General features: G+C 45.7%; 1 protein-coding gene across 1 annotated transcript in view; it reads right to left on the bottom strand.

The window, feature by feature from the left end:
• The window catches only part of LOC144499101 (protein mono-ADP-ribosyltransferase PARP12-like), a 65,784-nt gene that overhangs the window by 29,483 nt on the left and 8,413 nt on the right, over positions 1 to 27,888 (bottom strand). The window contains exons 3-8 of the mRNA XM_078221178.1: positions 21,335 to 21,599; positions 14,759 to 14,860; positions 8,527 to 8,650; positions 6,757 to 6,925; positions 3,312 to 3,414; positions 969 to 1,065 (exon numbers count right to left, since the gene is read on the bottom strand). Coding sequence (XP_078077304.1) covers positions 969 to 1,065; positions 3,312 to 3,414; positions 6,757 to 6,925; positions 8,527 to 8,650; positions 14,759 to 14,860; positions 21,335 to 21,599 — 860 coding nt within the window. The remainder of the gene's footprint in view (positions 1 to 968; positions 1,066 to 3,311; positions 3,415 to 6,756; positions 6,926 to 8,526; positions 8,651 to 14,758; positions 14,861 to 21,334; positions 21,600 to 27,888) is intronic.

The following is a 27,888-nucleotide window of genomic DNA, read 5'->3' as shown; positions in this document are numbered from 1 at the left end:
AAAGGTTGAGGGAGCTAGGGCTGTTCTCTCTGGAGCGGAGGAGGCTGAGGGGAGACTTAATAGAGGTTTATAAAATGATGAAGGGGATAGATAGAGTGAACGTTCAAAGACTATTTCCTCGGGTGGATGGAGCTATTACAAGGGGGCATAACTATAGGGTTCGTGGTGGGAGATATAGGAAGGATATCAGAGGTAGGTTCTTTACGCAGAGAGTGGTTGGGGTGTGGAATGGACTGCCTGCAGTGATAGTGGAGTCAGACACTTTAGGAACATTTAAGCGGTTATTGGATAGGCACATGGAGCACACCAGGATGATAGGGAGTGGGATAGCTTGATCTTGGTTTCAGATAAAGCTCGGCACAACATCGTGGGCCGAAGGGCCTGTTCTGTGCTGTACTGTTCTATGTTCTATGTTTCTATTACATTTATAATAAGAATCCTATACGTTTAAAATTCAAGATACTGTTACGTGTCATTTTATCAACCCACAGTCAAATCTCAAATCCTATTCCCCATCACCCCCGGTCAAGAACTAAACCACCCCCTTCCCCCCACCACCCATCCCCCCCCCCCCCCCCAACTCCCCCATCTCCGTCAACAACTCTTGTGCACCCCAGATTTACACTTTGGGGTCACACAAAGTCTGAAGCATTAAAATGAGATCACACTGGGAAAAAGTTTGGGAAGGACTAATGTACAAGGACTTTGCTTGTATTGGTACATTCCTGGGGAAATGGAAGGATAACAGGAAAAGCTGGGAAACATGAGATCAGGACACATTCCTGGGAGAGCACAAAAGAAACTTTAGGTTAGTTTTAACTCTGCTTCCAATACCTACCTGAGCTAGAAAGCATTCCATTAATCACCTCAGAGAACACTAAAACTTACCAAGAAAGCAGAAGATGAAGCAAAGGACGAACAATGAAGAATTCTTGCTAACCTTAAGAGTTAATTGTGTTTTCAGTTACCTCTTTACTTTATTCTCCACATCTTCTTTAGAGATAAATTTTGGCCGTCTCCGAACTTGGCTTGCAATTTCAGAAAATTTTTCTTTCTGAATCATTTCTGAGGAGGAAAACAATAGTATTCGAAATGTGGTGAACTGGCAAACAAACAAAATAAAGATCTAGCTTTGAAACAGTGTCCATATGATTTGAAAAGAGTTTTCTAAAAACTTCTACTCTGATATACTCAACACCACCCCACAATACATTAATCATACATTTTTGCAGCACCAATCGATAGGGTTTCTGAGGTGTAGCAGTTTTAAATTGTTACTACACTAAACTAGAGGAACAATTCATTTTGATGGAAACTAGTGTGTTGAGAGTGGCAACTGGAGGAGGTGCAAGAACAGCTGATTTACTTTAGAGAAGTTTAACAACACCAGGTTAAAGTCCAACAGGTTTATTTGGTAGCAAAAGCCACACAAGCTTTCGGAGCTCTAAGCCCCTTCTTCAGGTGAGTGGGAATTCTGTTCACAAACAGAGCTTATAAAGACACAGACTCAATTTACATGAATAATGGTTGGAATGCGAATACTTACAACTAATCAAGTCTTTAAGAAACGAAACAATGTGAGTGGAGAGAGCATCAAGACAGGCTAAAAAGATGTGTATTGTCTCCAGACAAGACAGCCAGTGAAACTCTGCAGGTCCACGCAACTGTGGGAGTTACAAATATTTGTAACTCCCACAGATTTGTAACTCCCACAGTTGCGTGGACCTGCAGAGTTTCACTGGCTGTCTTGTCTGGAGACAATACACATCTTTTTAGCCTGTCTTGATGCTCTCTCCACTCACATTGTTTCGTTTCTTAAAGACTTGATTAGTTGTAAGTATTCGCATTCCAACCATTATTCATGTAAATTGAGTCTGTGTCTTTATAAGCTCTGTTTGTGAACAGAATTCCCACTCACCTGAAGAAGGGGCTAAGAGCTCCGAAAGCTTGTGTGGCTTTTGCTACCAAATAAACCTGTTGGACTTTAACCTGGTGTTGTTAAACTTCTTACTGTGTTTACCCCAGTCCAACGCCGGCATCTCCACATCATTACTTTAGAGAACCAGAGATCATTCTTGAGGAGGTGGCGCTAACGTATGTGACTTTCTTCGAGGCTTAAGTGCACCCGTCTAACTGAGTTTGGGATTGGAATGGAAAGAGGTCTACATATAAGACACTGACTTCTCTCCTCTACAACTGACAGCTGAACACAACGGCACCCAATGGTGCCACCCCTTCCCACAATCGCCTTTAGCACATAAGACAATTGAAGCGAGGAGTTCTGTTTCCACCTAGAACTGTGTAAATGCCAAATAAATATCAAATAATTCTCAGATTATCAAACACTGAAGAGGAAATTAAGGGCCCTTTTATCATATAGTGCCTTAATTTGGATTACTCTGGAGTGAAGATCAAACAAACGTAGAATCATAGAATTATACAGCGCAGAAGAGGCCCTTCAGCCCCTTAAGTTTGTCCCAACATGCGAAAAACACCTGACCTCCTACCTAATTCAATTTACCAGCACTTGTCCCATAGCCTTGAATGTTATGGTGTGCCAAGTGCTCACCCAGGTACTTTTTAAAGGATATGAGACCACCCTTCAGGCAGCACATTCAGCCGTCACCATCCCCTGGGTAAAAACGTTTTTCCTCACATCCCCCCAAACCTCCTGTCCCTCACCCTGAACCTATGTCCCCTCGTGACTGACCCTTCAACTCAGGGGAACAGCTTCTCTTTATCCACTCTGTCCATGCCCCTCATAATCTTGTACACCTGTTACTCTTTCTATATTTGTGAACTCCTTTACATGACTTGTTTTATCTATGGATGGCCAGAAGAACAAACATCCTCAATTCTTTATTTTCCTTTTTAAGATCTGAAAACAAAATCATTGAAAAATCTGTTGATTCCTTTGTGTAAGATGTGGATGTGACTGAAAATTCAGGTGATGGAAAACAAGCAATTGACCAACAATATAGGGAAGAGTAAAGAAGAGGCCCGGTTTAGGAGAGTAGCAGAAACTAGGAGCTAAATTAAAAAACAAATACTCAAGGATTATCCATGAAGATAGATTTCAGATCAGACATCATCTCACTGAATTTCTGAACAGACCCTTGTGGCTACATGGTCTATTCCTGTCCCTATATTCCCCCACCCCTTGATCTTGAGGTATTATAATTCTCTCCATTGCATACCAGAACATGCAGAGCTGAAAAGTGTCCCAATTTACTCCTCTACAGTTACCATGAAATTCAAACGTACAAATTGTTTCACATAATATTTGAAAATGTTATATGAACTGACTGTACCTTTAAAGCTTAATATTTCATTGAATTCTCCAATATTCACTTCAGCATTGTTATTGGCCAAATAGACATTCTCCAGGTCTGTGGATGTAACATGCACTTGATCCTGTCAAATATGCCAACTTGATGGTTAGACTTTCTGCTCATGAAGTCTTATTCTTCTACAAAGCAAACCTTACCAACATACCAATTAGTACTTTTGCTCTTGAAAGGGTAGAGAAGTGAGCAAACTTGAGCAACTTTGGCGTCTAATCTTTTAAGTTATAAAAGAAGGTGACGCAAGCCAATGATGGATAATGATGATGGTTTCAAGTATGGGAGGGAATTGACAAAGATGATCTGCGGTAATTGCACTCAATGGTAAAAGGTTTAAATATCCGTGGATGCAAGCTAAACCATAGGATGATAAGAATAAGAAGGGAAGCCAGACAGAGCCTTTTTTACACATTGGGTTGTAGACAGTAACACAAGTTAGTAGGAGCAGTCATGGAAGCAGACAGTATAAATGGGTTCAAGAAACAACCAGACACACCTCTGGAGAGAGTACAAATTGCTGGATTTAATGAGAAGTTTGGAATTGCGATCTGTGAAGAAGCCTGGTGCTTGTTGACTTAATATTCTGGTTTCTGAAAATCCTGATGCTCTCAACAGTTGAAAAGGTTGAGCTCTGGCGACACAGGCTTCCCTCTACATGCTGCCAGCCAATATATTTCAGAGCAAGGATGGATGCAGCTCTACTCCTTGAGACGTGATCATACATAGATAATTTGACCTCAGGCATAAGGGGCTGGATTTTCATTTTGGAGGTAGGAATCAGGAGTTTTCCTGATGATACGGTCCTGCCTCCTGACGAGCAGTCACTATTTTCATGGTGGAGAGTTGAGGGCGGGCTAGAGTTGAGGTCTCCACCTCCCGTGTCAGCACAAAGGTGCAATTCGCAGCAAGAACATTATTGGGTACAGAAGCAGATCCACCCAAACTCAGGATCAATAAAAGGTTTGCCTCTGCTCCATCTTGATGCTGGAGGATTTGGAAGAAGTTTCTTGAAGAACCTGGCAAGGCTGCTTGAACAATTGGCTGAACTTTGACCTGTGAACACTTACATGTGGAGCTGATAGATTGTTTTGCTGTAAAAGTTGGCCCAGTAGGAAGGAACCTTTAGTAAACTCCCAACCCATTGCATGGTCCACTGCTGTCCTGATCTGCTGCCTGTGAACATCTAGTTCTGAGGATTCTGTGAGGCCAGCCTTTCTCTACAAACTCCTGCAAGTGGTTGCACACTGCCAAGTGAGCAGGCAGCAGACTATAGCACAGCTCTATAAGTGGGGCACAGCAGCCCAGTCAAGGGCTGTACCCCAAACTCAGACCTCAGCTCCACAAACCCTCACACAACATTTCTCTCTATAACCTCAGCAAAGGAGGGCAAACACTGAGCAATCCCCTGGCAATTGCCAGTCTTACAAGACCCGAAGACATGTGTACCCCTAAAGGGGCCTGTTCCCTTACTACTTTTCTGTGTAGTGTCAGCAAAAGCCGCTCTGGGACTCGTACAGCAACAGTGAGAGCAGAAAACCTTCACATGGCAAACACATCATGTGGGATGCAGACCACAAGACAACATTCTCTCACTATCATTTCATCCTATCAAACTAATGACACACAACACAAATACAAACTGACCCAGGTACTTCATCTACTCCAGTGCCATGAAGCTGAACCAGGAAGCAGACAGAAGAGCTGGGAAATACCAGCACAATGCTTCAACCACTATGACCTAGACATCCTGCTCATGACCAAGAGGGTTTAGATTGAGATTCTGCAGGTGTGAGGGATGAACCTGTGTGTTGTGCTACAAGCATTTTAGGGACCTGCTGAATTCTGGCAAGGTGAGTGAGATTTCTGCCTACTCAGTGTCCCTCCCATGAATTGCAGCTCTTCAACCTTGGAGGATTGTGTGCCCAGGTCAGCGATGCAGCACCCAATGCTCATGGACAAAGCTGTGTTAGCAGAATGTGACATTGCCTTTAAAACTGAGTCGGTCACTGTGGTGTGTTAAACATGCATGTAGATAGAAAATTATCTCACACAATGCTCCAGTAAAATAACTGCTTTAAGCAATGGATTTCCTGCTACATATGGATATCACGGATTATTTACAAGACAAACATTTCCTGCACCAGTAAAATTGGGCACTCAAAGTGATTTCACCCTGCTTTGGGATGGGAAAAGCAAAGAAAAAGTGAAAAGTACTGTAAAAGACTTCAGGAGAATATATACAGGACAGCGGAATGGGTACGAAGCAGCTGCTGCAATTGAACAAAAAATGTGAGGTCATGCATATTGGAAGTAAAAAAGGAATGTCGTCTGAGCATGCATACAATTAAAAGAAGCTGAAGGCTGTGGAAGCTTCCCTACAGGCAGACAGCAGAGGTTCTGGGTGGTCAGCACACAGAAACAATCAAAACCGGATGCTGGGAGGAGACAGTCTCTTGTCAAACAGACACATCTTGCAGCCATCTGAGGATTCCGGGAGATTCATCCTGGCATGAGAATCATCGGAACAGACATTACTGTCACTGATGGGTTTAAGAAATTCTCTTAAAAAAATAGGGAGGTGCCTGGAAACGGTCACTTGAAGTTACTACTCAGCGAAAAGGGATACATGAACCCAGGAGAAACTGAGAGTAACTGTGGACTGTTTGCTAAAAAGACATGGAGAGTAAGATGGATGATAAGTTTACAAGAGGAATATCACTTTCCATAGTTAAAGTACAGTTGCCTACAAAAAGAAAGTAATGTTATTTAAGCAATGGATTTCCTGCTACAAAATCTTGTCAGGTCATTCCTTCAGCTAATAACTGGAAGATTGATTGTATATTTTGGGATTATGGGAATCGTAACAAAGGAAACATAAATTATCCATTCTTCTGCACTTCATTATTGAAAAAAAACTTTAAAAGGTTTCAAATTGCATCAGACATTTTCTTAAAGATAAAATAGCTTTCATTTATATAGCACTTTTCATGACCACCAAATGTCTCAAAATGTTTCACAGCCAATGAAGTACTCTTGAAGTGTGGTCATTGCTGTAATGTAGGAAACGCGGCAGCCATCTTGCACACAGCAAACACCACCACAAAGCAATGTGATAATGATCAGATAATCTGTTTTGTGATCTTACTTGAGGAACAAATATTGACCAGGTCATCGGAGGGAACTCCATTACTCTTAAAAACATTTTAAAACAATATTTATTCTCTCTCTCCAGTTTTCTTCTCTCCTCACCTAAAGGTGTTTATTCTTGATGCAATGTCAGCATTCTGACCGAGCAGATTAGCCCCATATTTACAATTTGCACGGATTAAGGCTGTTGATTCATTATACAGAATTCCAAGGATTGCTCTTTGTTGGCCAAGATCCCAGGAAGGAAAAGGACCATGAAACTTACTTGATTTTCATACTGAGTCCATTTTCCAAACATATCCTTCATGTACCACAGCCATTCAGTAGTCAGGATGTAGTGTGGAGGTTTAGTAACTGAGGGTGCAGTGGAGAGACGCCTCACCTGGTGAGACCCACACATCATTGTCTCAAAGTTAACGGGAGTAGGTCCCGAGCTGATAAAACAATTTGGAGAGGAAAACTTCAAGAAATACCATTCAGATCACTAATATATCGGCAGACATTGACAAATATAGGTGCACTTTTGAACACAGAATTGATAGACATAGATTTTAATATTAATTCTATCCTTAGACTAGAAATTAGAATGTATTTTTCCTGACAGAGTAATGGATCTGTGGAACAGTAATCTCAGCAAGAGATTCTTGTACAGCCAGGAATCTGTGAAAGAACTGCTAGGTACAGGAAGAAATACCGATGGAGATGATCAAATATTCCATGTTCATTTTTCCTGTGTTCCTGATGTAAGGGTAGTCTTTCCTCTATATATACTTTACATACAGGTCTTTTTAATAATTAAAATTAAACCAAAACCAACATTTCAGTATTTATCCGAACACTGTGTGACAATAATTCTTTTCCAGAAGACAGTTTCTTAACCTGAATGCCTTTTTGTGCATCAATGCGTTACACTAATACTGGCTCACTGTGTGACATTAGCTAAATCATTGCAGTATGTAGGTTGAATTGGGTGAAATTGATTTCTAAAAACGCACAGGGCACAATCTTGTGACCCCGTTAGCCCCAGGTGTAAATCCCATAATGGCCGCTTAATCTTGTGGGAGGCCAAAGTCGGGATTTGCACCAGCGAGATTTCTGATCGCAATCTTCTCAGCCCCTCTCCGATGATGTGATCAGGTTCACGCCCAAGAAGGAGCAAACCTGATTTGCACGAAATTTAATCATTATCATATACTTAGTGGGGTTAACATCACATCTTCCACCCTCAACGAATCTTCCCACCCACCAGCTGCGATGTCACGCTGGCACGAATCACTACTGCTCTTCAACAATGGGAACCAGGCATCATGGCCACTGAGAGGGAGGTAGGAGGTCAGCTCCGCTGTCTCCACTGAGCATCAGGGAGCCCAAGAGGACCGTGGCAACTGAGCAGCGCAAGGGTGGTTAGGTGAAAAAGGAGGGCAGCTGTCAGGTGTCACTAGCTTAACTCACAGTGGGGGTCACCATGTCCATCGTTGGTGGGACGCAAGTCCATTGTCAATGGTCAGAGAGTCTGCCCTATGTGTTAAGACAGTCTGCTCTTTGGGATGTAGGAGACTGCTCTTTTGGGTATCGGTGTCTGCTTTCTGGGGTATCAGAGTCTGGGTGTCTGCTCTCTGAGGTATCGGTGTCTGCTCTTTGGGGTATCAGAGGTTCGAGGGTCACCCTCAGCTGAGGGCTTGGCTACTGGGAGAGGCCACTACCCCAGAGAGCAGACACCGATACCCCAGACAGCAGACTCCGATACCCCAGAGAGCAGGCGCCGATACCCCAGAGAGCGGACTCCGATATCCCAGACAGCAGACTCTGATACTCCAGACAACGGACTCCAATATCCCAGAGAGCAGACTCCAATCATAAGACCGTTCAAGTAATTTTAGATAGGATTTGGAATTAGCTTAAAATTAAAATTAAGAGGGTGAGTGATTTACAGTGCTCTCTAATTTCATTAATTCCATTCTTCAGCCCATAAACACTGCAATATGATGTATTGTATTAGTATATATTACAAATATTTCTGACATTAGAAAGATACCTGGTGATATTGTTTGGGTCACAGAATTCCATTTCAATCTTTTCCATGTTTGGGAAATCCTGCCATGTTCCCTTGCACACCTGCCACCTGTAGGGAAGACTGAAGTGAATCCGAATGCACTTATCTGTAAAAATATAAAATATGTATGTAGTTATTAGTCTTTGGAGGCTGACTGTTTAGAAGGAAAAGCTCTGCTGGCTGAATAGAGGGTCCAGAGAAAGCAGAGTTCAGTAAATTGTGCACCTTCTCAGTCCAATGTCTTCCTCTGAAATGAATGAGGCAGAGACTGCCATGCCAGAGTAGGGTTCCTGAGCTACACCAGGTTATGCTTAACACAGTGTTAATGACCAGGGCACAAACATCATCTCTGAGAGGGAAAGCTGCCACTTAAAGAAAAGCCCTGAAACTATAGAGCGAATAACTGCATGATACAAGTGTGTGCGGGGTTAGGATTTCTCCAGAGAGATAATTAAAGGGGACTGCATGGCTTTCCTTATCCGTATTAACCTGTGATCTTGAGCTTAGCATGTGAAAACAAAACTGGTTAGCTCAGGGAATTAATCCAAAGGATACACATTCAAATAGGTTCCAGATTTTTATATACCTGCTGTCAGTTTGTGTACTTCAGAACACAATAAACTGAATAACATTGTTATAGACAGAGTGAGAGAGAACGACTGAAATCCCGATCCCTTCCCTACTGTCCATGATATGTATGTTTTTTTTGAAAAGGAGAATAAGGGAGTTTCTTAGTTCCTGAGTGCAGACAATTCCTTCCAAACTCTCCTGGCGTATGGTCTAGGTGAATTCCAAAGATCAGGGGCCCAGAGATTAAAATTAGGGACACTCAAAAGGCTTGCATTAGAGGAGCACAGTTATCTCAGGCTGTTGTAGGGCTAAAGCAGATTACAGAAATATGGCGGGGCCAAGCCATGGAGGGCTTTGAAAACAAGAATGAGAACTTTGTAATCGAGGCATGGTTTAACCAGAACTCATTGTAGGGCAGCAAGCACAGGGGTGATGCATAAATCTCATGTGGGAAGGGTACATTAGAATAATCAAGTCTGGAGTTAACCAAAGGCATGGATGAATAACATCTGATACAATACAATACAATCCCTGCAGTGCAGAAGGAGGCCATTCGGCCCATCGAGTCTGCACCGACCACAATCCCTCCCAGGCCCTATTCCCGTAACCCCACATGTTTATCCTGCTAATCCCCCTGATACGAGAGTCAATTTAGCATGGCCAATCAACCTAACCAGCACATCTTTAAACTGTGGGAGGAAACCGGAGCACCTGGACGAAACCCACGCAAACATGGGGAGAATGTGCAAACTCCACACAGACGGAGGGCGGAATTGAACCCGGATCCCTGGTGCTGTGAGGCAGCAATGCTAACCACTGTGCCACCGTGCCGCCCACATAATGTTTATGCATAATGTTTGATTTCCTTATCTATATTAACTGTATTCAGATATTAGATTTGTAATGCATAGATTTGACATTAGCTTATGCAGGGATGAGTTTGCAACTGCACCACATTTCATTCATCTCACTCCACATGGCAACTTAACAGCCAAATTGAATTATCAATTCAATATTGTATGTAGCACGTGTACCATGTGGGGGTCAGTTAACTCAGTTGGCTACAGTATGGTGCAGAAGAATGCCAGCAGCATTGGTTCAATTCCCATACTGGCTGTAATAGTTCATGGAGGCTTATCTTGTCCCAGGCTTGATGTGAGGTGGTATAAGCTATATAATTAATGTGTTTCTTTCTAATGGTGAGAGATGTCTATGTGGTCCTTTGTGGATTGCAACTAATTACCACAGGTCAACAGCTATTGAGCACTAATCCTCTCGGGACATCTTCTCCATCAGTGGAGACATCTGTCTTCAATTTGCCTTATTTTAAGTGTACTGTTTTAGGCTCTCTTCTGGTTACAGAACTGGTTTTATATTATACTCAGGGACTGTCAGGTTGGTAGATACTGTTTCATTCATGCTGCAGGATCAGTTCCAAAGCCAATAGACAAACAACTGCACTGTGGTAAACCACTGTTAGCTGTTATCTGTTGTGGTTAACCACTGTTCGTTAGTATCTGTTATTATCTGTATATGTGGCACATCCCTGCCGGCTCCGCCCAAGACTCCTCCCCCTGGTCCGGGTATAAAGGCAATGGCTCCTCCCCCTAGCCTTTAGTACGGACCAGATCTCCGACAGGGATGGGTCCAAGTTCTTGTTAATAAAAGCCTACTTGTCTTGCATACAAACTAGTCTTTGCTTGATTGATGGTGCATCAATTTTATTAACAAGATTTTAAAATGGAGCAGCTGTTAAAACCCGACAGATTGAATCTGGATCCTCAAACTGTAGGAGCGTCAAACACGTTTGATCATTGGCTGAAATGCTTCGAAGACTACATCGTCGCCTCCGCTGTTGTCTGTTCGGATGCCGACAAACTACGAGTGCTCCACGGCCGGGTAAGCGACGTAGTATATTCTACGATTCGGGACGCAGAAAATTAGAAGGACGTCATCGAACTTTTAAAGGGCCAGTATAACAAACGGCCTAATGAAGTCTACGCGAGACATCTCCTAGCTACGCGCAGACGGCAGCCAAGAGAATCGGTTGACCAATTCCTGCGCGCGTTTTGACTGCTTGGCCGGAACTGCAACTGCAAGACTGTGACTGCCATCCAATACACAGAGGACTTAATCAGAGATGCCTTTGTCACGGGCATCGGGACGACCTATGTCCGACAACGGCTCCTGGAACAGGGTGCGCTGGACTTAAAAGAAAACGGTGGAACTGGCCGAATCTTTAGAGGTGATCTCCCAATATCTCGAGGCCTACTCACCTGACCACGTGGGCACATCATGGACACCGCAGCCGTCACTACTCCTGTACTCGGGAGGGCCACAGACCTACGCCACGCCACGTCTCACCGGTGATCTGACCGCTGCAGCAGCCTCTGGAGGCCCGAACTGCTACTTTTGCGGCCTGGGTAAGCACCCCCGACAACGCTGCCCGGCGAGGGAGTCGTTCTGCTCCGCATGTGGGAAGAAGGGACACTATGCCAAAGTCTGCCGTAAGTCCCTCTCCAAACCCACAAGCGACGCGTGTGACTCGCGGGGGCCACCATCTTGGATGACCCCGGCCGCGTGCGACCCGCGGGGGCCGCCATCTTGGACGACCCCGGCTGCGTGCGACCTGCGGGGGGCGCCATCTTGGATGACTCCGGCCGCGTGCAACCCGTGGGTGCCGCCATCTTGGATGACATCATCGGCCGCTGGCGACCCACGGGGGCCGCCATCTTGGATGACTTCAGCCGCGAGCGACCAGCAGGGACTGCCGTCTCCTACCTCATCAGCCCCCTATGACTATCTGCAAGATCCAACGGTGGCGTCGATTACCCTGGACCAGTCCAAGCCTCACCGACTTGCCAAGTCCATGATGGACATCGAGGTAAACAGGCACAGGGAGCATTGTTTGTTTGACAGTGGGAGTACGGAGAGCTTCATTCACCCTGATACGGTGAGCCGATACGCCCTTTCCGTGCGGCCCGTCAAGCAAACGATCTCCATGGCATCGCAGTCCCGCTCTGTAAATGTCCTCGGGTACTGCGTGGTGACCCTGAAGGTGCGGAGCACAGTATACAAGGACTTCAGGCTCCTCGTGCTGCCACATCTGTGCGCTGCAGTACTCCTGGGGCTAGATTTCATGATCCATCTGAAGAGTGTCACTATACTGTATAATGGGCCTTTTCCCCCACTCTTCGTCTGCAATCAGCAGCGTCTAAATTGCCCACCGTGCACCACCTGCAGTCTCTCGACCCTTAAAATCGCCCCTCCCTCCTTGTTTGCGAATCTCACTCCTGACTGCAAGCCCATCGCCACTAAGAGCAGGCGGTATAGTGCTGGAGACAGGGCCTTTATCAGGTCCGAAAGTCCAGCGGCTTCTCAAGGAAGGGATCATCCAGGCCAGTACCAGCCCTGGAGAGCACAAGTGGTAGTCGTTAAGACTGGGGAGAAACACAGAATGGTCATTGACTACAGTCAGACCATTAATCGATACATGCAGCTGGACGCATACCCTCTTCCCTGCATATCTGACATGGTCAATCAGATTGCACAATATCGAGTGTTCTCCACTGTATCCATTGACTTGAAGTCGGCATACCACCAGCTCCCGATCTGCCAATATACGAGCAGATGGTCGCCTTTACCACTTCCTTAGTGTCCCTTTTGGCATCATCAACGGGGTCTCGGTTTTCCAGCGTGAAATGGACCGAATGGTAGACCAGAACGGGCTGCGGGCCACCTTCCTGTACCTGGATAACGTCACCAACTGCGGCCATGATCAGCAGGATGCCAACCTCCACAGATTCCTGCACACGGCTAGCCTCCTTAACCTGACCTACAATAAGGAGAAGTGCGTATTCCGTACACGCCGCCTCGCCATCCTCGGGTACGTAGTGGAGAATGGGGTCATCGGCCCTGATCCCGACCATATGCGTCCCCTCCTGGAACTTCCCCTCCCCACTAGCCTCAAAGCACTGAGAAGATGCCTGGGTTTCTTCTCGTACTATGCACAGTGGGTCCCCAACTATGCGGATAAAGCCCGTCCGCTCATAAAATCCACCACTTTTCCCCTGATGGCAGAGGCCCGTCTGGCCTTCGACCGCATCAAAGCTGACATCGCGAAGGCCACGATGCACGCTATAGACGAATCCATCCCATTCCAAGTGGAGAGCGATGCGTCTGACTTCGCCCTAGCCGCCACCCTTAACCAGGCGGGCAGACCCGTGGCCTTCTTTTCACGAACCCTCCAAGGCCCCGAAATTCGACACTCCTCTGTCGAAAAGGAGGCCCAAGCCATAGTGGAAGCTGTACGGCACTGGCGCCACTATTTAGCTGGTAAATGGTTCACCCCACTCATGGACCAACGATCCGTTGCCTTCATGTTCAACAATACGCAGCGGGGCAAGATCAAGAACGATAAGATATTGCGGTGGAGAATCGAACTCTCCACCTACAATTACGATATCTTGTATCGGCCCGGGAAGCTCAATGAGCCACCTGACGCCCTGTCCCGTGGAACATGCGCCAGAGCGCATGTGGACCGGTTACAGGCTCTCCACAACGACCTCTGCCACCTGGGGGGTCACCAGGTTTTTTCACTTCATTAGAGCCCTACTCTGTTGAGGATGTTAAGTCTATAACTCGAAATTGCCAGGTCTGCGCGGAATGCAAGCCGCACTTCTACCGACCAGACAGGGCACACCTCATAAAAGCCACCCTTTGTGGATTGCAACTAATTACCACAGGTCAACAGCTATTGAGCACTAATCCTCTCGGGACATCTTCTCCATCAATGGAGACATCAGTCTTCAATTTGCCTTATTTTAAGTGTACTGTTTTAGGCTCTCTTCTAGTTACAGAACTGGTTTTATATTATACTCAGGGACTGTCAGGTTGGTAGATACTGTTTCATTCATGCTGCAGGATCAGTTCCAAAGCCAATAGACAAACAACTGCACTGTGGTAAACCACTGTTAGCTGTTATCTGTTGTGGTTAACCACTGTTCGTTAGTATCTATTATTATCTGTATATGTGGCACATCCCTGCCGGCTCCGCCCAAGACTCCTCCCCCTGGTCCGGGTATAAAGGCAATGGCTCCTCCCCCTAGCCTTTAGTACGGACCAGATCTCCGACAGGGATGGCTCCAAGTTCTTGTTAATAAAAGCCTATTTGTCTTGCATACAAACTAGCCTTTGCTTGATTGATGGTGCATCATGCACTTCCATGTGATTTTGAACATTTGCCAATTTACAATGTCATTTTTGGTCGATCTTTGCTAATGGGGTTGCAGCGGGGAGGGGGTGATAGGTAAATACAGGGAATGAAATGCATCACTGTTCTTTATGACTGGATCTGGATCAAGAAAGATACACTCGACCCAGAGGAAACGATTCTACTTCACACCAGTGTGCTGCAGGATCCAGAATCTATGAGGGAAACTACTGAACTTTATTGTGTCTCCACTTTATGAAACTGTCTTCTTAGTTGGAACTGCTCGCTGTGAAGGAAATATAAGATAAGTTCAGCAAGAGTATAAAATAAATGAGTAAAAACAAATGCCATGACAAGGAGAAAAACTAACCAGTGAAACTGTCTCACAGAATGTCACCATTCATGGCAAAGTTTGAGTAATTTTACAGATACCTTTAAAGCTGCAGTGATTTCTGATGAAGTAGAGACAAATTTCTTCAGTGGTGGTATTTCTCTGGCTACTTGTGAGCGGAGGCTGGCAAGCAGCGTTACTTCCTGAAAAAATACAGCAAAGGATTATAACTCCGGGTAGCCATTTTAATGAAGAATTATTTGCTGAACCGAGTTGAAGCTGTGCACAAAAAGGGAACTGACAAGCCTTGGGTTACTTTAGTTACGGATGATGAAATGATAGTTTTGATGTGTTTGAAAATAAATAAGCCACATATGCAGGAGGGCCCCAGCTTGAACACCCGGGCTGTGCTGAATTAACTAAGCAAAAGCCATACCAATAATTGTCAATTAGATAAGACGGGCAAAGAGCACAGAGTTTGCAGGTAGGGAAGGGAGGGAAATAAATGGCAAGAAAACAAGCATTTTTTTAAAAGAGAGAAAAAAAGTTTCCCAAATATTTTCTTATAGAAACAGAAACTAAAGATACTGGGAATTATAGTGAACAATAATGAATATTGTTTGGGTACACCGAATAGAGAATGACCCAAACAGGCGCCGGAGTGTGACGACCAGGGGATTTTCACAGTAAATTAGTTGCAGTGTTAATGTAAGCCTACTTGTGACAATAATAAATAAACAAACGTGAATTGTTTTTCATTTTTGTTTTCCTCGGTCTTTCCTCGCTCTTTACCTTATTCCCTTTCTGAATGATCGATTCTCTCATACCTCAGAGTTACTGGTCCTATCACACTTTAAAGCAGTATCATATCGCAATGAGGGGATGTACTTTCAATCGGGGTCATGAATCTGGTGCTTGGATCATTTCCAAATCCCAGCACAGTGCTGGAAATACAAACAAGGTAATTGGTCTGAGGTTGAACTGGGCGTCCAGTTAGTGGCCCCAAGCAGAGCCTGGAAGTTGGTCATGAACCATTTGAAAAGACAGGCATGACTGAACCTGCTGTTCATTTAGCACACGGCTACACGGGGGCAAGATCGGGGATGTTGGTGTGGGCAGATGACCATGAACAGCCTCACAATTTTCCCAATGTCTCCCTCGAGTTACTGACGAGGCTGTTGCTGAGAGGTGGGAAATTCTGTTCCTCAGCCTTGGGCAGAATAAACCACCAACCGAGCCCCCCACTCCACCCACAAAATACCAAAAGAATATGATTGGAGGAGGCAGCAGAAGTCAGCAGCCATGGTGTCACCAAAAGGACAAAGGTCAAGTTGTCCTGCCCGATTAAGTCCTTTCAAAAAAGTTACCCTTGTCTCTGAAAGACTGAATGTCACTGAGGATGTCGCAAACGAAGAAAAAAGGGGTGATGATGAAAGAAGTACTGATAAAGTTGCAACTGTTTCTGCCAATGGAGCAAGTAAGAGGTCCAATGACCTGATAACATTTTGAACGGTGAGTGGCAAACTAGACTCCAGTGGCAGGTCACTCACTCTGTAGCAGCAGGTACCCAAGCTGAGCAGACTAAATATCCTAACATTGTCAGTACAAGTGCCCTGTTGCAGCACTGAGATGTCAGACTCTCTCCCATATCGGAGGAACACTGACAAGGGGGCACTACTGAGGAGCACAACACACAATGTCAATGTCAAGCAGGAAGAGGTGAGGGAGACAGTAGACTCAGAGATAATTCTCTTCTCATCCTGCAATAAAAGAGAGCTCTCAACAAAAGAGAGCTCACAACACGAATGAGATGGAAGAGTGGAGCCTGATTGTCACTAACTCACACCCATGGGGGAACTGGAGCTGGACTTTGTGTGGGTGCCACTTCAGTCGGTCATTAGCAATTGTGAGACAGGAGATTCCGCAGAACAAGATCATTTTATAATTCCATTTCCAACTGAAGGATATGGAGGAAACTTTTGCCCAATGCGCCCTTGTGCTCTTTGTCCGCTTTCATCTATGGGGTTTGTTGTGCTGATCTAAATTAGAGCAGGGAGCACAGATTGAGCAGCAGGAGAATAAGGTAGAGTCAGCTATGACTAGTCTCCCTCAGAGGATGGAAAACAGACATATCCATGCTCTGCAGGGAGAGGATACTGAGCTTCAGGTGTCACAGAAAACAAAAAAAATAGGCCACAGCTGGAGTCACTGTATGCAGTTCTGGTCACCTCACTATAGGAAGGATGTGATTGCATTGGAGGGGGTGCAGAGGGGATTCACCAGGACATTCACTAGGAGGGTGTCTGGAATGCACTGATCATGATTCCATTAGCTTTAAGATAGCTATGGAGAATGATAGGTCTGGCCCAAAAGTTAAAATTCTAAATTGGGGCAAGGCCAATTTTGATGGTATCAGGCAGGAACTTTCAACAGTTAATTGGGGGAGTCTGTGGGAAAGCAAAGAGACGTCTGGTAAGTGGGAGGCTTTCAAAAGTATGTTAACCAAGGTTCAGGGTAAACACATTCCTCTTAGAATGAAGGGCAAGGCTGATAGAAGTAGGGAACCCTGGATGACTCTGGACATTGAGGCCCTGATCAAGAAGAAGGATACATGACATGCCTAGGCAGCTGGAATCAAGTGAAGAGTATAGAGGGTATAGGAGTTGAGTTAAGGGAGAAATCAGGAGGGCAAAAGGGGGAGACGAGATTGTTTTGGCAGATAAGGCAAAGGAGAATCCAAAGAGCTTCTACAAATACATAAGGGCAAAAGAGTAACCAGGGAGAGAGTAGGGCCTCTTAAGGATCAACAAGGTCATATATGTGCAGATCCACAAGAGATGGGTGAGATCCTAAATGATTATTTCTCATCAGTATTCACTGTTGAGAAAAGCATGGATGTTAGGGAACTTGGGGAAATAAATAGTGATGTCTTGAGGAGTGTACATATAACTGAGAAGGAGGTGCTGGAAGTCTTAAAGCGCATCAAGGTAGATAAATCCCTGGGACCTGATGAAGTCTATCTCAGGACATTGTGGGAGGCTAGGGAGGAAATTGCGGGTCCCCAAGCAGAGATATTTGAATCATCCATAGTCACAGGTGAGGTGCCTGCAGATTGAAGGGTGGCAAAAGTTGTGCCTTTGTTTAAGAGGGGCTGCAGTGAAAAGCCTGGGAACTACAGGCCAGTGAGCCTGTAGTGGGTAAGTTGTTAGAAGGAATTTTGAGAGACAGGATCTACAGGCATTTAGAGATGCAAGGACTGATTAGGGACAGTCAGCATGGCTTTGTGAATGGAAAATCATGTCTCACATGATTTTTTGAAGGGGTAGCCAAGAAGGTAGATGAGGGCAGTGCAGTTGATGTTGTCTACATGGACTTTAGAAAGACCTTTGACAAGGTACCACATGGTAGGTTGTTGCATAAGGGATCTCATGGGATCCAGGTGAGGTAGCCAAATGGATACAAAATTGGCTTGATGACAGAAGATAGAGGGTGGTTGTAGAGGGTTGTTTTTCAAACTGGAGGCCTGTGACCAGTGATATGCCTCAGGGATCGGTGCTGGGTCCACTGTTATTTGTCATTTATATTAATGATTTGGATGAGAATTTACTTGGCATGGTTAGTAAGTTTGCAGATGACACCAAGATTGGTGGCATAGTGGTCAGTGAAGAAGGTTATCTAGGATTGCAACGAGGTCTTGATCAATTGGGCCAGTGGGCTGACGAATGACAGAGTTTAATTTAAATAAATGCGAGGTAATGCATTTTGGTCGATCGAACCAGGGCAGGACTTACTCAGTTAATGGTACAGTGTTGGCAAGAGTTATAGAACAAAGAGATCTAGGGGTACAGGTTCATTGTTCCTTGAAAGTGGAGTCACTGGTGGACAGAGTAGTGAAGAAGGCAATTGGCATGCTTGGTTTCATTGGTCAGAACATTGAATACAGGAGTTGGGATGTCGTGTTGAAGTTGTACAAGACATTGGTAAGGCCACACTTGGAATACTATGTACAGTTCTGGTCACCCTGTTATAGAAAGGATATTATTAAACTAGAAAGAGTGCAGAAAAGATTTACTAGGATGCTACTGGGACTTGATGGTTTGGGTTATAAGGAGAGGCTGGATAGACTGAGACTTTTTTCTCTGGAGCGGAGGAGGCTTAGGGGTGATCTTCTAGAGGTTTATAAAGTAATGAGGGACATAGATCAGCTAGATAGTCAATATCTTTTCCCAAAGGTAGAGGAGTCTAAAACTAGAGGGCATAGGTTTAAGGTGAGAGGGGAAAGATACAAAAGCGTCCAGAGGGGCAATATTTTCACACAGAGAGTGGTGAGTGTCTGGAACAAACTGCCAGAGGTAGTAGTAGAAGCGGGTACAATTTTGTCTTTTAAAAAGAGTTTGGACAGTTACATGGGTAAGGTGGGTAAAGAGCGATATGGGCAAACGCGGGCAATTGGGATTAGCTTAGGGGTTAAAAAACAGAGAGGCATGGACAAGTTCGGCCAAAGGGCCTGTTTCCATGCTCTAAACTTCTATGACTCTATGCCTGGGAGGGTAATAGAGGCAGGAAATCTCCCAACCTTTAAAAAGTACATGGATGAGCACCTGAAATGTTATAACATTCAAGGTTATAGGCTAAATGCTCCAAAGTGGGATTAGTGTAGATTTAGTTTTGTCAATTCAGACTCAATGGCCTGAAGGGCTGCTTCTGTACTGTATGACGCTATGAGTGTAAGGGCCGATCTGAAAAATCAGTTGTGGATAATTTCCTAAATATCGTCGATCCCTGAGGCATGGTGGTAGTCAATGGAGGAGTTCTTGCAGTACATGTGCACCGTCATTGCTCAGGGATTTGATGAGTGAGTGTCTGCACAGAGAGTGGCCATCTGCTTGGACAGCTGAATCTGCACCTGGGTACAGGAGCAGTGCACAGATGTATACAGAAAGAGTGACATGGAGCGCTCAGTGTCACTGATGGCACAGAGATCCATGGAGAGGGTGCCAGCTGGGACCAGCCAGTGGTCAAGGACAGCATGAATGGGCTGAGGCAATTAAGAGGCTGATGAGGAGGCCACCCCTCAGGAGACACAGGAGTCATCCCTTGCCTCCTCAGCCCCTCAATGAAACTCAGAAACCATCTGTGCTGCAAGGCCCTGTGACAGAGGCTGCCCCTGTAATGGCACAAGCACAGCAGCCAGTGGAGGAACCCTCATGGACACCTCCATGATGAGGATGGAAGCCATGTATATCTCAGCCAGATGCAGAGAGAATGGATCAGACTGCCTCAACCTCATTCTCAGCTTCAGCTGGAGCACCTCATAAGATTGTGCGGGACAGCAAGGTGCCCCACCACATGTTGCACTTGATGGATCACCTGGATGCGTTTTCTCTGTTCTTTCACTTAATTTATCTAATTTTAATAATAATGTTTGATTATATAGATGAGACATATGTGTGCTTATGGCCTGTGGTGAGGATAAAGAGAAAAGCTATAAAGGGGGAAGGGAGGAGGGAAAGAGAGGGAAGAGGGTTGGATGAACTGTGTTTGAATGGGGTTCATGGTCTGTTGTGTGGGGCGATAGTGGTGCTGGAGATTCCAAGCTCCATACTTGTGGGTGCCAATGAGATTATCCATATTTGTGTGCTATGCTGCAATTTGAGAATGAGAGTCAACTGCCATAGGGCTGGGAGCCAGGCAGAAGAAGTTTTGCCAAATCAGCATGGCCCTTGCAGCAATGCCAGCCTGCCAATCACCACAATACCTTAAACTATTAAGGGCACCAGACTCCCCTGGAGCATCCCCTTCATCCTCCACTTTCTCCTCCCTGAAATCCAGCCCTGAATCTTTTTGTAATTTGGTTCAGCGGACTTAGAAAAGAGAGTAACATTAAGCTACTGTTACCCGTTCCCTTAACAGCCAGTTCAAAATGACAGAACTCAGTGAGCAGAGCACATCTGTCCATATGGTGCAGTAACGTATCCCCAGGGAAAGCCAGGAAGAGGGTGTCTTATACATGGGGACATCAGTGTGGCTAGATGCAAGAAGACCGAAGTCCATCTAGTTCACTTCTATCATCCTGGTAGTTGCATGATAAAATGATAATGGTGCTTTTGACAAATCACAATAATCAATATTTATTGATTAATCTGTAACAGATACAGATCTGAGGCAAAGAAAACCTCAGCAATGGAACTATTGGGAACCATAGATTCTATTCTTCAAATATTGTCCACTACATGTTGCATTTTCTGATACAATACTAGTGTGGATTACCTAGTGTCCACTTATTGTACATTTACTGGGCTGTTTAACTATCACTTAAATATCACTTATTGGCTCAATACAACCCACCAGACCTCCTCACTTTCACATTCAGCAAAGGGAAACCGAGACCAGTTGTAGCATCTCTACTGGCACCCTCCCAGATGGGAAAAACAATAAAAATGGGGAAATAGGAATACTGGTCCAAACCAGTCTTGTATACCTTACAATGGAACACCAGTAAAAACTGGGAAATAAGAATACTGGTCCACGATGGTAATTCCTATTGAGCTTTCAACTAACTCAGTATTGGCCCAGGACTGAATCTGGCACCATCGGGGCCTGGAGTAAAGTTAGGAATGTAAACAGGGCCAATATAAATGGGAAAGATTAGAAATAAATTGGGATTTGATTCTCACCATTGGTGCTGAGTGCTTCTTTAATGTGGTTCCTGTTCTGATATATCAGTGGCAGATTACGCACCATATTTTCATCCAAACTCAATTTCTTGAGAAGAGTATTGACATTGCTGCCATGGAAATCATGGGAACGTCGACATCCAGCCCCAAATTTACAGTTTCCTGAAATGAAGTATGAGCAAATGTGCAGCTTATTGCAGGTGTGTTTATGCGTACAGCTTCCAAATTGAGGATCCCCGCTTCCCCTGTTGTAATGCAGGCAGACCTAGAAATGGAGAGATTTCAAATTCAATGTTAAAAATAAAGCAGAGGAAAATAACATGTTTTTTGAGGACATTTTTGAACTCCTCAATTGAAGGAAATTACTGCAGTGAAATTAGAGTTCTTTATATACAGGCTCCCTGCATTAATTCATTAGCATGAGTCAGATGCAGGTTAAGCTCAGGGAACATCTATCCTACTGCACCCTGTATGGTTTGTTACAAACTCTTGCAAACAACAAAGGATCCAAGGTCATTTCTTAAAAGTAAGTGAACTGATCTTAGAATGATGGTTGCACAGCACCCATATTTTTGATGCTATGGTTGCAGCTTCAGGGCTGACATGTGGCAATTAACATTCATGTCACACAGCTGCCAGGCAATGACCATTTCCAACAATTATCACCCCACTGGCTTTCAATGGCATTACCATCACTCAATGCCCAATTTCAACATCCTAGGAGTGACTATTGACCAGAAACCAACTAAACTAGTCGTAAAAATATTATGGCTACCAAAGCAGGTCAGAAGCTAGGAATCCTGTAGTGAGTGACTCATCTCCTGACCCTCCCCAAAGCTTGTCCACCATCGACAAGGCACAAGTCAGGAATGTGATGGAATACTCTCCACTTGGCTGGATGAGTGCAGATCCAACAACACTCAAGATACTTGACACCAACCAGGACAAAGCAACCCGCTTGATTGCTACCCCTTCCACAAACATTCAATTCCTCCACCTCCGAAAAGCAATGGCAATGGTGTGCACCATCTGCAAGATGCACTGCAGGGACTCAGCAAGGCTCCTTAAACAGCACCTTCCAAACCCAGGACTGCTAACATCCAGAAGGACAAAGGCAGCAGACATGTGTGAACATCATCACCTGGAAGTTCCCCTCCAAATCACTCACCATCCTGACTTGGAAATATTTTGATTTTTTAAAATTTGATTTATTATTGTCACATGTATTAACATACAGTGAAAAGTATTGTTTCTTGCGCGCCATACAGACAAAATATACCGTTCATAGAGAAGGAAACGAGAGAGTGCAGAATGTTGTGTCACAGTCATAGCTAGAGTGTAGAGAAAGATCAACTTAATGCAAGGTAAGTCCATTCAAAAGTCCGGCAGCAGCAGGGAAGAATCTTTTTCCCCGAAGGAAAAAGGTGGAAGAGAGAATGTCCGGGGTACGTGGGGTCCTCAATTATGCTGGCTGCTTTGCCGAGGCAGCGGGAAGTGTGGACAGAGTCAATGGACGGGAGGCTGGTTTATATATCTATCATCGTTCCTTCACTGTCGCCGGGTCAAAATCCTGGAACTCTCCCCTAACAGCACTGGGTGTACCTACAGCACATGAGCTGCAGTAGTTTAAGAAGACAGCTCATCATTACATTCGCAAGGGCAATTAGGGATGGGCGATATGGTGGCACAGTGGTTAGCACTGCTGCCTCACAACGCCAGGGTCCCGGGTTCAATTCTGGCCTCGGGTCACTGTTGGTGTGGAGTCTCTGTGGGTTTTCTCCGGGTGCTCCGGTTTCCTCCCACAGTCCAAAGATGTGCAGGTTAGGCTGATTGACCATGCTAAATTGACCATTAGTGTCAGGGGGATTAATAGGATAAATACATGGGGTTACAGGGATAGGGCCTGGGTGGGATTGTTGTTGGTGCAGTCTCGATGGGCCGAATGACCTCCTTCTGCACTGTAGGATTTCTATGATTCAATGATTACATTCGCAAGGGTAATTAGGGATGGGCAATAAATGCGTGGTCTAGCCAGCGAAACCCACATCCCATAAATTAATAAATGGGGGCGGCACGGGGGCACAGTGGTTGGCACTGCTGCCTCACAGCGCCAGGCACCAGGTTCAATTCCCTGCTTGGGTCACTGTCTGTGTGGAGTTTGTACTTTCTCCCCGTATCTGCGTGGGTTTCCTCCGGGTGCTCCGGTTTCCTCCCACAGTCCAAAGATGTGCAGGTTCGATGAATTGGCCATGCTAAATTCTCCCTTCGTGTACCCGAACAGGCACCAGAGTGTAGCGACTAGGGGATTTTCACAGTGACTTCATTGCAGTGAGAATGTAAGCCTACTCGTGACTAATAAATAAACTTTATAAATTAATATAAAAAGTCCAAAATGGAGGGAGGGGGCGATTCTCCCAAAAAAATTCTAAGTGCTGAATTTGCAGGAAAAATGGTGTAAATCATGATTGTTTTTTCAGTGGGAGTTCAGACTTGAATCTCCCACACTCTGTGCAATGCAGAGGTCACAATCTTGAATATCATTAAAAGCTCAGGGACGGAGCCTATTCACAGCGGAGGCTGGCAGTTCAGGACCTCTGCACATGTGCAGTGGCCCCGATCACTCATCCTCCCGATCGCTGGCCAGTCCGGGACCCTCTCAGTGCTGCCCCTCCAGCTCCCACTACGGCCTGATCACGGTCCACACAAGCATTCCCAGGCCAGCCCTGACCCCCTACCATCCCGGAGTGCCCCGAGCTCCAGCCCCTCCCAACCCCCAGCAGTGACGATCCCCCCACCCTGGCAGACCACCCCCCCCCCCATGGGAGGCAGACCCCTCCACCCCCCGAGAGACAGACCCACCCACCCCAGCAGACACCCCACAAGAGGCAGACCCCCTGGCAGAACCCTCCCCAGCCTGCTCTGATCGCTGGCCTCCCTCCAGCCCTGACCGATCCCAATGGCAGAGTGGCAGCGAGACCCCCCACCCCACCGATCGCCCCAGGCCCCGCCCCCATCAGGCCCATTCCCTAAGCCCCACCCCTAGGCCCCACTCCAATAGGCCCCACCCAAGTCCCGCCCCTAAGCCCCACCCCTAGCCCCCAACCCCAATAGGCCACACCCCCTTGGCACTGCCCCATGCCTGGTGGGTAGTGCCAAGGTGCCCCCTGGGCATGGGCACTTTTCCCCTTGGGAAGTGCCAGGGGGCACAGACTGGCACTGCCAGGGTGCCCATGCCCAAGGGGCACCACCCCCTGCTGCCCAACCCCCTGGGGGAGCCCCGATTCCCCCCCTTTATTCCAGACGGGTCTCCCACTAGTTCCCTGAAAGTGGAGAGCTACTCTAAGCCGCACTGGAGTGAAATTGTACTGGCGGGGTGGGAGATGCGATCAGGCCTGGAGAATTCAGTCCCGGGCTTGATAATTACATTCAAATAACATTAAAAATAGATTAAAATAACTTACCTGGTCTTCCCGCTAGTTTCCTGCGTGGTCCGACTGCACCGGATTTCTGGCGGTGGGAGACCCACATGCGTCAGGAATGTATGCGCGAATCGGCGCACGCACGCATCTCCCGACCCGACCCACAAAAAATTCGCGGATCGGAATGGGAGAATCACTCCCACGGTGTCAACATGTGTGCATGCTTCTGCTGCAAATTGCATTTTACACCATTTCAAGTAGGTGGTTAGTGTTGGCACTACCAGTATGCAGCGTAGGCAGATCACCACATCAGTCAATCTGCATCAGTCAATGTGTAATGCTGATTTGACACGAGTGATGCCATTTCAAGCAGATTGATTTCTACTGGCTTCTACTGAGTTAGTGGGAGTGTTAGGAGGTTTGCCCTCATCTCAAAGTTGTTGAAGTCTACAGGGAGTGGTGTGGAACTAGGAGTGGCCTTGTTTTTCACTTCAGTTGGCTGGATGGCTGGTTCGTAATGCAGCACGGGTTCAATTCCCATACCGTCTGAGGTTATTCATGAAATCCCGTCTTCTCAATGTTGCCCCATACCTGAGTTGTGGTGATGGTCAGGTTAAATCACTACTAGTCAGCATTCCCCATAAAGGGGAGAGCAGCCTATGGTCCTCTGGGACTGTGGCGACTTTATTCTGCTCAGACCATTTGCTCCCAATCAAAGGGGCTACACTTTGCATTCCTCTTGGATCCTGACAGGGAGAATGAGCAGAGGTAGAACAGAAGAGGACATGCAATGTGAAGAGGGGGCAAGGAGGGGAATATAGCTGACAGCAGGAGGCCTTATCCACCGAGAGTCTTCAGCGAACAAGTTTAACCTCAGTAAGGAGCAGTGTGCGTGATGTCTCTGATTCATTAAGAAGATGCTTATTGAATCTGCCACCTGTTGTAGGCAGGCCTACAGCTCATCAGGGAAAGGGTGGCATTGCCAGGAATGTAAAGCTGACCCAGCTATGATATTTTTGCATCAGGTTCTTTCCAGGCTGGATCAGGGGATAGTTGCAACATCCTCATACTTTGCCATCCACTGCTATATTAGGAAGGTCACTGATACTCCCAATTCGAAAGGAACTGAATACATTTCATTCTGTCTTACCACAGGGGAGAAAAGGAACAATAACATAGTTTGGCAAGGACTGGAAACTTCCCCATAGCACGAGGTGCTATGATTGCACACATGTCATGTGATGCTGCTACATGTAAGCTCGGAGGTACACCACAACTGCAAAGGTCTGCATTAGTCCAGCTGGTTTGCTTCATGTCCAGTACTCTGGCAACAGTCATTGCCTTTATTTTGTAGTTGTTCACTGTACTACCGGCATTTGAGTCACCACGTCCATTCAGAGAGTGATTACGAGATGGCAAGAGCTAGTCATTAACCCATGGCTCATGGTGCCGGCAGCCCTTGCTATTCTCAGGTCCCATAATCGGATGAGCAAGCAGAAGCCTTCTCCTGGGCAGCTGGCAGGCCCGACAGTTTACCTGGTGGCTTTTCCTTGTGCTGCTGCACTGGTAGAATACCAGCAAAGACAGGCCATTTAAGAGCCTCAGTTGACTTTTGAACAGCATGGTTCCTGCCTGGAGTTGATTGGAGGTTGTCAGGATGGCGACAGGCTCTCCACCCCTGAGCTTTCCTATCTTGATTTGGATGAGAATATAGGAGGCATGGTTAGTAAGTTCGGAGATGACACCAAAATTGGTGGCATCGTGGACAGTGAAGAAAGATATCTCGGACTGCAACAGGATCTTGATCAATTGGGCCAGTGGGCTGACGAATGGCAGATGGAGTTTAATTTAGATAAATGCGAGGTGATGCATTTTGGTAGATTGAACCAGGGCAGGACTTACTCAGTTAATGGTCGGGCGTTGGGGAGAGTGACAGAACAAAGAGATCTAGGGGTACACGTTCATAGCTCCTTGAAAGTGGAGTCATAGGTGGACAGAGTGGTAAAGAAGGCATTCAGCACGCTTGGTTTAATTGGTCAGAACATTGAATACAGGAGTTGGAACATCTTGTTGTACAAGACATTGGTAAGGCCACACTTGGAATACTTGTATAGTTCTGGTCATCCTATTATAGAAAGGATATTATTAAATTAGAAAGAGTGCAGAAAAGATTTACTCAGATGCTACCGGGACTTGATTGTTTGCGTTATAAGGAGAGGCTGGATAGACTGGGACTTTTTTCTCTGGAGCGTAGAAGGCTGAGGGATGATCTTATAGAGGTCTATAAAATAATGAGGGGCATAGACAAGGTAGATAGTCAATATCTTTTCCCAAAGGTAGGGGAGTCTAAAACTAGAGGGCATAGGTTTAAGGTGAGAGGGGAGAGATACAAAAGTGTCCAGAGGGGCAATTTTTTCACTGAGGGTGATGAGTGTCTGGAATGAGCTGCCAAAGGCAGTGGTAGAGGCGGGTACAATTTTGTCTTTTAAAAAATGTTTAGACAGTTACATGGGTAAGATGGGTATAGAGGGATATGGGCCAAATGCGGGCAATTGGGACTAGCTTTGGGGTTTAAAAAAAAAGGACAGCATGGAGAAGTTGGGCCGAAAGGCCTGTTTCCAGGCTGTAAACCTCTATGACTCTGTCTCAATATGCAGCATAAATCAAAGAAAGGCAAGATACCGTCCAGATTTTCCTCTTCCTCACCCATTGGCGAGAAGATCAATGGGCATTCCCACCACTACTCAGGCCGATTAACTCAGTACAGCTCAGCATTGGACTGGATACCGCTCAGGTCAATATTGTTCAAGTGCCCACAGGGTCAATGCACGGAACCACCAAATAGGAATAGGCGGCAAATTCCAATTAAAGTTTAAGATCATTGATATATTTAAATGGCTGCCACCTCATGCAATAGACCTTAGTTCAAGACTGGGAACTGGATTAGTTCTCAATACACAAACAATCAATAGGAAACGGATAAGGATTAAACCTGTTTAATGAAGGGACTGCCTAGTAATTTTTAAAAATTAGACCAAAGTCAAAATTGGCATGAGATATAGGGTGAAACATGACTCGGGTTCTGAGGATTACTTTATTTATTCTTTCTTAATACTTTCACTGCTCTCTCAGAGC

The sequence above is a fragment of the Mustelus asterias genome, chromosome 9 (assembly GCF_964213995.1).
Source record: "Mustelus asterias chromosome 9, sMusAst1.hap1.1, whole genome shotgun sequence".
NCBI classification, from domain to species: domain Eukaryota; kingdom Metazoa; phylum Chordata; class Chondrichthyes; order Carcharhiniformes; family Triakidae; genus Mustelus; species Mustelus asterias.
The sequence above is the reverse complement of the archived record's forward strand: the minus strand, read 5'-3'. Positions and strand labels throughout refer to the sequence as shown.